The sequence below is a fragment of the Misgurnus anguillicaudatus genome, chromosome 22, assembly GCF_027580225.2.
Source record: "Misgurnus anguillicaudatus chromosome 22, ASM2758022v2, whole genome shotgun sequence".
Classification (NCBI taxonomy): Eukaryota; Metazoa; Chordata; class Actinopteri; order Cypriniformes; family Cobitidae; genus Misgurnus; species Misgurnus anguillicaudatus.
The window spans coordinates 24,483,026-24,497,170 of record NC_073358.2 but is presented as its reverse complement, the minus strand read 5'-3'; the positions used below and the strand labels follow the sequence as shown (position 1 = coordinate 24,497,170).

General features: G+C 36.8%; 2 protein-coding genes across 6 annotated transcripts in view; one reads left to right on the top strand and one right to left on the bottom strand.

The window, feature by feature from the left end:
* arid3c (AT rich interactive domain 3C (BRIGHT-like)) overlaps positions 1-14,145 on the top strand; it is a 189,562-nt gene that overhangs the window by 51,488 nt on the left and 123,929 nt on the right. The window lies entirely within an intron of this gene.
* npr3 (natriuretic peptide receptor 3) overlaps positions 1-14,145 on the bottom strand; it is a 41,692-nt gene that overhangs the window by 9,165 nt on the left and 18,382 nt on the right. For both annotated transcript variants that reach the window (XM_055199948.2, XM_055199949.2), the window contains exons 4-5: positions 5,562-5,697; positions 2,798-2,892 (exon numbers count right to left, since the gene is read on the bottom strand). In XM_055199948.2, the coding sequence (XP_055055923.2) occupies positions 2,798-2,892; positions 5,562-5,697 (231 nt within the window). The remainder of the gene's footprint in view (positions 1-2,797; positions 2,893-5,561; positions 5,698-14,145) is intronic.

Here is a 14,145-nt window from a genome sequence, read left to right as displayed (position 1 = left end):
AATCGTTTTTTTATCATGATAACAATATGTCTGCCCCACGATTAATTAATGACAATCAGCGCGGTTAATGTGTAAAGACCAAGCACAAAACAGACGATCTATAATCAAGCAAGGTGTTTGTTTGTTGTGGCATCACGAGATTTACAGTCATTAACCTTAAACGAACATAATGCAGGACTCAACATAAAAGACTGGCCCGGGACAAGCGTGAGAGACGTTCGGGCCAGTGCATCATCCTCAGTCACTAAAATATATTTTCATCAATGTATATTATTTAACATCTTGAAAGCAGACATTTACTTGGGTAAAATACGACGAAAGAAACAATGCAATATTTTGCATAATTTGCTGTCAGTTTAAAAGTAAAGCAGAAAAGTTGGGAGCCTTTTTTTGTTAGAACATGTCTGTTGTATATGTATACAATTACATTTGACTTTTGAATGATTATTTTTAAATATGTGACACTGACTTTTTTTTATTGGGGCCAGTGAAAATTTTGGCAGGGCATATGAACACCCGAACCACTGGCCCAACCGGGCCAGCATAAAAAATTATTTGCGTTGAGCCCTGTAATGGCTGAGCAACAAGAAGAAAGTGCAGAAATAGTTACGTTAGTTCCCAAAAAGGGTCATATACTCCATTGTTTGGATATTTCGAATTTGAGGAATGTGATGTTGATCAGATAAGTTACGAGTCTTGTGCAAACTGTGCTCCGGTTCCGTCCAAACCACGCCCCTCGGCTTGGGTTTCGGGCCAATTTTAATGTCAAAGTGGATGCACGGGCCAGGCCTTAGGCTTTTAAGGCTTCTCCATTTTTTATATTTTAATTTAATTAAAAGAAACGTTGAGACATTGATGATTGTAAATAAAAAACATTTAACCTATCGCACGAGTCCACTACGCACACACACACATTCACAATGCACCTTTTTCAATGATGTTTAGTGTCTCTGCCAGTAGTGGGACCTTCAGCGCACCGGGAAAAAATATAAATGGACTGGATTAAAACCTTGTGTACTGCGCATAATCTATGCACACAGCATCCCAGACATAATCTATAAAATACTTCCTGTAGTCATGTAAGAATGCGGTATCATTTTTTTGTTTGAGCCATGTTCTATCGTAAAGCCTTAAATTTTAATTGATGCATAGCGAAGGTGTAAGGTAAGGCAAGCTGCATGTTTATTTCGTTTCATGTTTATTTTGTTTTGTTTTGATTGTATAGCCCTTTTTATTATTTTTCTGCACCCCGTTGCGACTGCGAGCAGCCTGCCTCTGCTTTTTAAAAAATGTTGTATGTTGATGATAAACATTTAAACTAACATTGTGATATGCTGAAAATATATATTTTATATAGTTGTTATAGTAGTCAAGTGAAGTGTTAATTTGAGAGGCTCAATTGATCAAACATGTCGTCAACTTGCTGTCGGCCGCTAACCGCTTGGTCATCATCAAAAACCTTAATTTAACAAATTTTTTTAAATAAAATTTAAGAAATTTAATTATTTGACAGTTAAAACAAAACTGAACTGCTTTAATTGCTGTAAGAGTAGTACAACTGTGTAAGGAGTTATTTTTTGTTATTTCTGCGGATTTCTTCTGCAAAATCTATACGGAATTTTGCGGAATGATATCAAATGCTTGAAAATGATCTAAGAGAGTGGGAGCTGTGAATATTACAAAACAATAAAATATTTTATAATACGTAAAATATATATAATATTTGGCTGTAAAGTGTAATAAAATACTGAAGTGAATAGAAGTTCTTCACTAAAAGAATGATCGTCATTTTTAATCGTGATCAAAAGTTTGAGCAAAACAATCGTGATCATCATTTGTCCTGTAATCGTGCAGCCCTAAATTTCCTGCTCAAAATAATGAAGCAATAAAAGCTGCTGTCTGTCCATCCTCATAGACAACTTTAAGTGGAATCACAGAAAAAAAACACATGGACTCTAGTTTACTCGTACGTGACAAAGTCTGAATTCTTTTGGGAATATTGCCTTGTGAATCCGAACCAAGATGAAATGTAGCCATTTAACCCCTGGTGTTGGATCAAAGCTAACAATATACAGTTCTGAAAACACCCTTAGAGATATTATAATTATGTCCTAATTTCCCTTTCCAACTTAAAGGAGCTTTATGTAACATTGAGTTCTAGTGGTTGAACTTGGTACTGCAGTCTAAATTCAAAATATTGGAAACATTTTTTCCTGCCTCCCTCTCGGGGTGCCAGAGACATACAGGTCGTTTTTCTGCTCAATTTTAAATTTGTAATGTTTTTCTTGTCTGCAAATTACAAACATGCTCATGTGAAATTTTATAACATAATCTGTGCCTCATTTCGGAGGTTGTGTCCACCGGAGGTTGCATTTATGAGCTATTGCAGTCTCATTTAGGCAACTGTGATAACTGCCAACTGAGCTGTCGAAATACACTATTGGGTAAATTGGCAGTGGCAAGATCACACAGACCAAAACAAAACAGACATTCTGACACGAAAAGCACATTTCAAAGAGAATAACTGGCTAAAGCATGGTTTTCAGAAAAACATGCACTAAGCATGTTTCCTAAATATCTATGAATATATTTAGTATTTTTATTAGCACAGTTAAAAACCTACTGTAACTGTATGCTTTTGAAATTGTTTTGTTGGTTTTAGTTTGACTTTTGATATATTAACTGGTTTCAATGCTGGGAAATAAGCCCCTGATTGGGAAACTAACCAAACTAGCTTAAAACCAGCTCCAACTAACTTAATCAGCTGACATAACTGGAAAATATGTTTATGTCTTACCTCATGGGTGCCGGCCTCTATGTTAGTCATCCTAACGACTGAGAAATCCCCATTTCGGTCACCATTGGCATCTATAGACACCTGGCCAGCAATGCCTGTTCAACGGAATGTGAGGAATGAGAAAATTAATTAGTTAGGAGAGTCAAACATTCCAAGGAAAACACCAGCAGCGTTCGACAAATTCCAGGTGGGCAATACAACAGGAAATCTCATCCGCCTCCTGCAGTTTTTGTTGGCTTTGACTCCAGAAATGGTAATTTCATCTGTACATCTGCGTTTCTGAATTCTTCACATTTTTAAAATATTATTTCATTTAACAAGAAAACATGACCCTGATCTTGATCATTCTGGCCGAACAAAGCGTGTTATTATATATTTAGTTATGTTAGTGTGGCCATTGTGCGCTGCACACGCGTCTGAGCTCTTGTTCTGTAAGGGAAGCTTAATAAATTACAGTGGCAAGAATACTGGCTACCTCTCTGTGCGCTAATACAGTAATGTGAGTCAAATGTGGTGAGCTGTGAACAATAAAATGTGCTTTGGTTTTAATGTTTTCATTTATCTTATGATAAGCTTAAAGAACAACCTATTCTTATAAAGAATGTTCACTAATGGTCCAAAATGTTACCAATCTCAAAGAACATGAACTGTGAACACATTCAGAGTCTTATGTTGTTTCATTTAGTGCAATACTCCTACTCGCATGCTAAATCTGCATAATTAACCCAAGGGTTAAGCAAGTGTGGTGTTTATTTTCTCATGTAATCACCCTATTCAGACACCGTCTGACAGCTGCATCATCAGACATGCTAATCAGGAGGTTTCACTTGATTACTAAAAAGCTCGCTGCCGCTGTTTATCTTTGCATTACTGAGCTTTCAACTAGAATACAAAATTGAACCACACACTGTGTCAAATCACAGACTTTACATTACAGTACATTTATGTTTTTGGGCGTTAGAACTAAACTCACCTAAAGGATTATTAGGAACACCATACTAATAATGTGTTTGACCCCCTTTGGCCTTCAGAACTGCCTTAATTCTACGTGGCATTGATTCAACAAGGTGCTGAAAGCAATCTTTAGAATTGTTGGCCCATATTGATAGGATAGCATCTTGTAGTTGATAGAGATTTGTGGGATGCAAATCTTGGGCACGAAGCTTCCGCTCCACCACATCCCAAAGACGCTCTATTGGGTTGAGATCTGGTGACTGTGGGGCCATTTTAGTACAGTGAACTCATTGTCATGTTCAAGAAACCAATTTGAAATGATTCGAGATTTGTGACATGGTGCATTATCTTGCTGGAAGTAGTCATCAGAGGATGGGTTCATGGTGGTCATAAAGGGATGGACATGGTCAGAAACAATGCTCAGGTAGGCCGTGGCATTTAAACGATGGCCAATTGGCACTAAGGGGCCTAAAGTGTGCCAAGAAAACATCCCCTACACCATTACTCCACCACCACCAGCCTGCACAGTTGTAACAAGGCATGATGGATCCATGTTCTCATTCTGTTTACGCCAAATTCTGACTCTACCATCTGAATGTCTCAACAGAAATCGAGACTCATCAGACCAGGCAACATTTTTCCAGTCTTCAACTGTCCGATTTTGATGAGCTTGTAGCCTCTCTTTTCTATTTGTAGTGGAGATGAGTGGTACCCAGTGGGGTCTTCTGCTGTTGTAGTCCATCCGCCTCAAGGTTGTGCGTGTTGTGGCTTCACAAATGCTTTGCTGCATACCTCGGTTATTTCAGTCAAAGTTGCTCTTCTATCAGATTGAATCAGTCGGTCCATTCTCCTCTGACCTCTAGCATCAACAAGGCATTTTCGCCCACAGGACTGCTGCATACTGGATGTTTTTCCCTTTTCACACCATTCTTTGTAAACCCTAGAAATGGTTGTGCGTGAAAATCCCAGTAACTGAGCAGAATGTGAAATACTCATCTGACACCAACAACCATGTCACAGTCAAAATTGCTTAAATCACCTTTCTTTCCCATTCTGACATTCAGTTTGGAGTTCAGGAGATTGTCTTGCCCAAGACCACACCCCTAAATGCATTAAAGCAACTGCCATGTGATTGGTTGATTAGATAATTGCATTAATGAGAAATTGAACAGGTGTTCCTAAAAATCATTTAGGTGAGTGTACATAACAATATTATCAGTGGTGAATAAAGACCTTACACAATGAACCATTTAGTTTTTATTATCTTTTTTAATCAACATACACCACAGGTCCCCTTACACGGAACGGAAGGTTGGCATTTTGTGCCGCCATGTATCTACAGTAGCCCTAAACTGTGTTTCATCACTATATTAACCTCATTGCTTGACTGGCTACTCTCTGCTGTCTCAGACGACAACATTTTTGTCCTGTGTCGGTCACCGTAGCTTCTTTATGTGCTTCAAAAGGGAACAAGAATGTCTGGGTTATTTTTGACCCATAATGGGTAAATATTGGAAAGAACACACAGCTGGGTTCAAATTGACCCAATGCTGGGTTGTTTTAACCAAACTGCTGGGTTATTATAAACCATGGTTGCATATCAACAACCCAACACTGGGTCATTTTTAACCCAGCATGTGTTCTGTCCAATATTTACCCATTCATGTGCGAATGAAGCGAGTAAACTCAAAATGTTCAAGGGTCCTATGCGCAAATAGCCCGTTTTTGCAGCCTCCAATGCGTCTGGTGTAAACGCACAGTAAGAGTGAAGGGTAAGTGGTGGACTGAGCTAGATGCTGCCAAAATTTACCTTCAAATGTCCTGTTCCACATGCTGTGTGTGATCTCCAGTCCATTCTTTTTGGTGAGACCGTTACTAATCACGTCGCGCAAGGCAACTGCATACAGAAGCAAAGCATCATGGAACCCCTCCATAAACATATTTACCTGCAATGTAATTAAAGAGCAAGGTTTGAGGAACATATAGGCTGATGGCAGTCATTTCATAACTTGCATTTAAACCATGGAAAATAAAAATTCTGTTTGTGCATTTACAACTTTGCATTTGGCGGATCCAAAGCGAATAGAGTTTTGCAGGGAAGACGTATTTTTGTAGGCTAACCCAGAAGTTTGCGGGACACTGGTTCACTCGCAAAATAGCCCATTCATTTTTCCCATTCATTTTTCATCTTTTGTGAGGCTTTTTATATTTCTAGTAAATGCATTTACACTTCATAATTCAGAAAATTTGGGTTAATCTGTGGAGATTACCTTGTTGGACAAAACATTTGCCTTTAATTTTTGTTAAGCACAGATCTTTTTGAATGAATGGGTTTTTGCAAGACAACCAGTGTCCCAGTAACTTAGCCTACAGATTAGCCTACAAAAATCCCTGCAATGCTCTATTACAATGCATATAATACATATAATCACTGTGTTTGTTCCCTGGGATCAAACCCATGACCTTTAGCGCTGCCAACCCCACGCTCTACCAACTTAGCAACAGTAACACATTTCTAGATAGATATGCCGTTATTTTTTACTGTAAAACACAAAATGAGATTATTTGTGAGGCTTTAGGTCCACACCATATCATAATAACCATAATTAGTACGTATTTGAACATGTAAAAATCTTTCATGTTCTCGTAGATCTTGTAATTACAGCTTGTAGACTGGGAGTTTTCTGAGAGCTACCGCTAGTACCGTGTAACAATTCAACCTTACACGAAACCACTCTCAGTATATTGTTATTGTTACCTGACACACTTACTGTCCAATATTTAGGACAAGCATTAAAATGTAATTAAATGCTGCCAAAATGTTCTTTCACGTGGAATTATTTTGCCATTGTTACTAATGTATAGAAATGCATAATACCCGAGGGTGTGAACAGCTTCCAGCTGAATGTCACGTGATAAAACTATGATTATTACGATATGGCGTATTCCAAAATATGTGTCCTGCGTGTCGAGAGATCCTGTGTGCATCACATGTTTTGTCAAAATAAGTGCCTGCTGCACACGCGTCAAAACCGTTTATAATAAAAGAGACGCTCACGTTCAAATACACGCAAGACACTCCCTTAACAGTAAACTCTGATTATGCATGAGATTATGTGAGTATCTGGCAAACGCGAGAGTCTCTTTTATCATAAACCCTTTAAACGCGTCTGCAGCAGGCACTTAATTTGGCAGGACACGTGATGCACATAGGATCTCTATTTTGAAAAAAAGAACCACAAACATGACGGGCTACATACATGTTGTGACGAACTTCGCATCAAGCGCTGTCAAAAAAAAGAAGTCACCAGCCACCACTGCATAAACACATAATTTTATAGAGTATTAAGATGCCATCATGTTATCTTGAGATGACAAGATTCAGAAAGCATATCCATCCATCTTTAAATCTTTTTACTCCATTGACGAGTTATTCTTGAGTTATCTCGTCAATTAAGAGAAAACACATCCCTGCCAGCGACGAGTTTTTATGGCAATCCATAGTTCCGCTATTATGCACTAGGGGGCGCTCTTATGCACCTTAAAAACAAATGAAGATAGGATGAAACTTTTTTTGAGCAGAAGGTTTGTTTTTCATTTGATATATTGCATGTTTATATAAGTTCAAATATGGCGACACAACGATAATGCTAAATCTCAATGAGTCTCAAAGAAACACGCACGTGACAACCACAAGAACTGAAATGATTTTTAATGTTATCGACATGCAGTCATATTTAAATTTCAAATGCTGATCGGTGTTTAAAAGTACACAATATAATAATACACAACAGTACATAACATACTGAGGCCAAAATCTGAATTGTTTCCTCTCACAAATTAATAGTTTCCCTTTAGATGAAATGAATGAAATGAAATATACTTTATTGTCCCTTGTAGGGAAATTTGGACTAGACTCAAATCAACATTCTTATCACCTGATCCACACAATACATTAAAATAGAAATATTAAAAAGATTCTAACAAACACTATACATAGAGAAGGCATTCATGTCTATATAACATCGTAAAAGATTAAAATGTAGATGACATATTAAAGAGCACCAATTATCCGATTCACGATTTTATATTTTTGTTTGGTGTATAAGTTTGCATATCGTTAAAATGTACTAATACACAAAGTACAAATCCCAAAATAAACGATGACTCAAGTTATCGTTTCCAACATAAATCTATTTTCTTGGACTACAACAAACACACAGATTGAAGGCAACAGTTTACTACCTGGCCTGATTGACGTGGAAATGACGGTCATTTTCATAATTCCTACCGTTTCTCACATACAGCCTGTAAGTTTTCATATTTAAAGAATTTACTACCGACTAAACCATGAACGCAATTTTTGTGCAATGTAGAGTAGCACTTGTTGTTTGTTGTTTCTACGATCACAAATGCAGACATGGTTTTAACAGGGTTCCTGCAGGTTTCACCAAGTCAAATTTAAGACTTTTTAAGACCTTTTTAAGACCATTATGAGTGAAATTTAAGACCAAAGCGGCACAATGATCTCAGAAATTCTCAAAACATTATATTTTTATTATATCTTTGTTTATTTATTTATTTATTTTTTTGACAAATAAAATCCACTAATATGGGAAGATCAGTATGGTCAGCTGCTGATATGTGGCTTGTTAACATGTTTTACACTTTCTCCACCCATACGTTATGTGCATAAATATGCACTATACCGCCATCGCATTTATTCCCCTCTTTAATTACACAATAATGAAATGAAAAGGAAATTTACTATTAAAAGGCTGTTCGTGGTTTGTTGTGTGTTGCAAACAAGGCCGTTTCTAAATCCGAAGGCTGTAGCCTCCAGAGGTCACATTTGTAGGCTGCATATGAAAACTGTGTAACACTAAAGTTGACTCATTGTTGATGGCGCGGGACTTGACGGCCTGACTGTTAAGTTGATTTTTAATAAAGCAGTGTTGATTTTTTCGCTTCTGGGTCCTCTGTTTCAGAACCTTGCAAATGCTCTGGTAAGCCACGGGCTAGTTGGTTAAATTAACACAGAAAAGATTTTTCTGGCCAAACCTACAGTATACAGTCGGATCACAACATCTGAAATATAGCTTATGGCATGAATTGTGTGGATTATAATAGCCTACATTTGTATTCTCTTTAAAAAATAATGATTAAACACTGGATTGAAGAGACATTCAGAGACACGCAAAGTGCAGAACTTTTCTTTTTAGAGGCCCACCCATCAAATACATTCTTCCTCCGTCACTGAGGCATTTTAATTTACCTTTTTTTCGGACAACCTTTTCGGGAATAAAAGGAGGTAAGAAATTTAAGACTTGGGTTAATTAAATTTAAGACCTAGGGTGAAAATCTGGCCATTTTTAAGACTTTTAATGGCCTTAAATTTAACTTTCTAAATTTCAGACTTTTTAAGACTTTTTAAGACCCCGCGGGAACCCTGTTTAATGTTTTAGTATCCTTACCTTAACAGTCTGTTAAGTTCTGCTCAAGCTGCACTAGCTAAGTTGAACGATCAATTTGGTCATTTCCATTTTCTGGATCAGATTTGTCTCGTATTGATAAGGTAGTGAAGACGATACTAACTTCTGTCATTATTGCATTGTGAGCTACCCTTCGAAACATGGTAAAGAGCGTCACATTTCCGGCTGAAGTCTGAGGTATTCAGGCCAATCACAACGTCAGAAGTTTTTCATTTTAGAATTTTTTTTTTATATTTGGATGAACCATTCTTTAATCTTCACATCAAGGTCATTCAATTAGTTTGTTTCACTATTCAGACTGATTCACAGAGAAAGGATTTCTCTTGAAAGACTAATAATGAACTGCACACAAATTAATGGTGGCATAAATTGTCCACTTACATCAACAGTGAATTAGGTGAGGATCCATATAGACATAATTGAACAACATCACTGTGCTATTCATTGAAATGTTAACCAATTAAAAACTAATAAAGGCCAACTGAATACTGAAAAGCATTGATAGGTGCTTGTTATAAGGATTAACGGTCTATTCCTGCCGCAGAGCTGTATGCCGCATGTGCACTGCCCAAGGCAAACAATAGTAAAACCCAGGACTTAGCCAGTCTGCTGCCCGAGGGAGATTTGATAACCGACTGCCAAGATTGCTGTATATTTACATTCACCCTCAACTGCCTAATAAGAGTGAAACAGCAGGAAAAGCTGATATAGTCGTATGACTGTTTATATACATATTCATTTTTGGAAGCGTGAACAGAGGTCAAATCTCCAAGCATTCGGAGCATAACAAACCCCGCCGTGTTTTCATACAGAGCACAGCTTGCGATCCAGCAACACAACGTATCAGACTGGACATTCAACATTCAAAGCATTCATGCTTTTTCATTGCGAAACAAATCCCACTGACATTTAAGATCAGGCACTATTGGTAACAATTTATGTGAAACTGATGCCACTTCGGTTCAAGAATGTGACATGAAACGGATATAGGGGAGATTTTGATTACATTTCTATTATTTTAACCTAGAAGTTAAAGGAGAGCTGTCATGTCTGAAATGCCTTTAACCCATGTTGAGATTTGTGGTTTTCCAACATAGTTTGCAAAAAAAGTGATTTTCTTGAGTAACAAAATAAATAATTTCACAATTTCTTCTCTTAATAACACATTTAAATGAGAGGGAACTGCAAACATCAGCTTTGATTAATAATCAAATGAATCACGCATAAAGTCTTGTTCCATTAGAGTAAATATAAGTAAGAGTAGACGCTCTGTTTTTACCAATAAGCCTGTTCCTGTTTATTTGGGCTGATTAACTTCAGGCACTGGCACTAAAATGAGCAACCGCATGTCAGTTTCCTCACCCCGGTGAAGAATTACTAACACAGTCTTACTGTCACTACCAGGTATGCTGCAATGATAGAAAAGCCATGCATAAGGCAACATTTAAAATGGCATTTATGGAGGACCAAATATTTAAAAAAGTCACATATTTATTTATTTACGCATTACATTATTTTTATTTCTGTATTTATTATTTAATATGCATTTATATACACGTTTATTTTCTCCTGTAGCACAATTGGTACGACATTGTGTTAGCAAATAAAGCAAAGGTCCTGTTCTTGATCCTCATACAAAAAATCCATGCATACAAAAAATTAAGGATTGTATGCAATGTATGTCACATTTAATGAAAGGATGTGCCAAATGCATGAATGTAAATGTAAAAGGAGGCGTGGCTTTTACGTTAAGGCATAGCTATAGAAAATTTGAAATACAGGAGCGTACAGTATAGGGGCATGTGTTTGTGCTTTAAGTGGTCTACAAACTTTTTATTTGAAGTTGCTTGGGTGGTTGTTGTGGTTAACTCTGTAATTGTATCACAGCTTGAGGAATAACCCCAAAGTGTAATGTCTCACTGTTCAGACATCATCTAAATCTTATCGTCATTTACAATTTAGTTGTTATGACTGGATTTTGTTGTTCTTGTTGTTGATTGAACCTAACACAATGAAGCCTTAAACATAGTCCAGATGCATAGACTGAATATTTAATGATGCCCTCAATGAGTAAAATCTTCACAGAGATATACAGTAAAGAAATTACTTGTACTTAAGCTGTACTGTGAAATCTTTATTTAAACTATGCATTGGATGCAATGCGATAAACGCAAAAATATTAAGAGAATTTCATTGGTTTCCCGGTGGCATCAGTAAAATGGATTTAGTCAAACTTTTGTGCCCGTGTCTGTTTTGAACTCAGTGACATCCTCTATTGTTGATCAAATGGAGATGATTCGAGCAGAACGAACTGTCCGTAATAAGGCTGTGACTTCCTTTGTTTGTTACAGATTAGCCCACCGGCCACAGTTTTTTCAGACCCTGATGGGTTTTAGGTCTCCTTAATGGTCAGCAAAGCAGTTGAGGGAATATCATGTTCTAGATAAGGGTTGTTAAGAAGAAAAGAAGCAATTCTGGGTGGCCTTCCATTCATTTGCAGTTTAGTGCACTGAATTTAATAGTCACTAATGAATGTGCTGTACTGACCCTTATTTTAGGCTGAACTAGTGTTTTAATAACTTTGAAGCAATTCTTGTTTAAGTAAAGGCAAAGAAATAGATCTTTGAGTCAGCTGCAAAGCATTGAGACTTCATTTGTTAAAATTCAACCACAAATTGCTTGACTTGAGCATGAATCACTGATTAGACTATACACACATGAACAGACAGGCATTTAAAAAAATCTGTCTGTGTGAATAAAATGTTTAGAGATTCATTTTTTAGAGACTACTTTTTTATCATATGGAACTTTTTTAAATCTGCAGAGGTCAGTGTTGGGAGTAACGCACTACAAAATATAATATATTACAGTAATATATTAGTTTTTGCTGTAACGCAGTAATATAACGCATTCCTAATAAAATGTTGGTAAAATTGTACTCGTTACAGTCTTAGTAACGCACGTTACTACAACTGCATTTCAAAATTAGACTGTGTTATTTTTATTTTTGACCAATGCCGCGCAACCAGCATCCACACAGGAAAAAGCTGCGTATAAAATAATATGTCTGTTTCCGGGTGCTGTATGCAGCATGTTTATTTTTACTTTAATTTTGTATTTAAACTGCGATTTGGATGCGGTGCGCATCAAATATAGATGCGTATCTTAAAGAGCCGCTTCTGGGAAGTCCGCGGCTGTATAAGCATTGACTAAAGTGGTCACAATCAGGTCCGGTAGCGTCACACGCATAATTCTGCGAATGAGAGCACTAAGTAAAACCAACAGAAATTTTCTATCGGTCTCCTGTGCTGCTTGAACCTCAGAAGTAAAGAGACTTTTATAAAGCTTGTCAGTAAAATCCATATCAACACCAGCAATGACAAGGTAAGATAACGTTGCTATGGTTACAGTCCTTATTAGGGCTGTGTATCGGCAACAATTTCCCGATACGATACGTATCCCGATACAAGGGTCCCGATACGATGCGCATCACGATACAAGACTATTTTGAATAATATTTTTGTTCAGAATTTAGTAACATTATTATTATTATAATTATCTGTTTATTGTACATTGAATAAGCAGTGTTGTAACAGTTGTGTTTTTGCCATTCATTTATTAGCTTTTGCGGTAACTCATAGAAATACTAGTTAAAATAAAGTTTTTTTAAAGCAGTTTTTAAGATAGTGTCTTAGCCTACTCTAGGCATTATATTTGTCTCTCATTTAATTATTCTATATCTATGAATATATCTATAAACATGCAGTCCGAGTTAATACTATTTAATAGAAATCAGATTATTAATGTGACAGCTATAGTTTGAAGTAGCTCTGTATCTCTTCTCTAGAAGTTCACTTTTCACATGCAAATCTTTGTCGTGTTTCTTCTCTTATGCGTTATGCTGTTTTATAAGAGAGTGTCTAATAAAGCCCTTTGCAGTAGTATAGGTTAAGATATCTGCGCTTTCATACTGAACTCATTGATTTTAAATATGCAGGTAAAAGAGAGAGAGAGAGAGAGAGACAGACACGCAAAGTGAAAGTATACCACACTACCTTTAACTCTACGTACTCCGCGGGTCACATGCGTCCTTTCCATATGGATCACGTATCAACAGCGATTCGTCACATTACTTTCAAAAGTGCATCCGAATCGATACGGAAGGTGCTGTATCGATGCGCGCATCGTCAGGCGTCCATGACGATGTATCGTCGTATCGATATTTTGAACACAGCACTAGTCCTTATACATAATAGATTGCTACTCCTATGCTATCTACAGTTTTATTACAAAACAGCAACCTAAACTACAACATAACATTAATGTAGACTTAAACATGGTTATCTAAATATAATTTAGTATATTTAAACATCACTGTTTAAAGTTTTTACCAGCCTTTGTATGGTAGCCTACATGCATTGTTTGGCAAAAAGCAGTGTTCCTCTGTTTGTCTGTTTTATTAGGCAGTTATACAGTATGTTAGCGTACATGTAATCCTTATATTGTACTGAAATGAGCTGTATTCCTTGAGGCCTAACACTCCAATAGCACTTTTTGATAAGTTGTGTCAACCCAGTGCATGCCAGGCTTGTGCTGTGAATCTGAATTAAAAGTGAATTAAAGAATAGAAATGAAAAGAGGTTGCGTGTCTTGCCATGTTATTAGTCTATAGGTTGCACTATAGTAGACTCTAGCTGTATTGTGTTTGGTATGTGTACCATAATTTACCAGACTTTTACCAGATATTTTGTCTATGTTTATGATTCTGACAGATTGTTACTGTATTTTGCCATAAGTCTTCACTGTGCCTATTAAACGCTCGAGGACCAACACATAACTTCTAGATTTATAAGCAGCAATAAACTACATTTTAACATTTTATAATGCCTAGTCATACTTCTG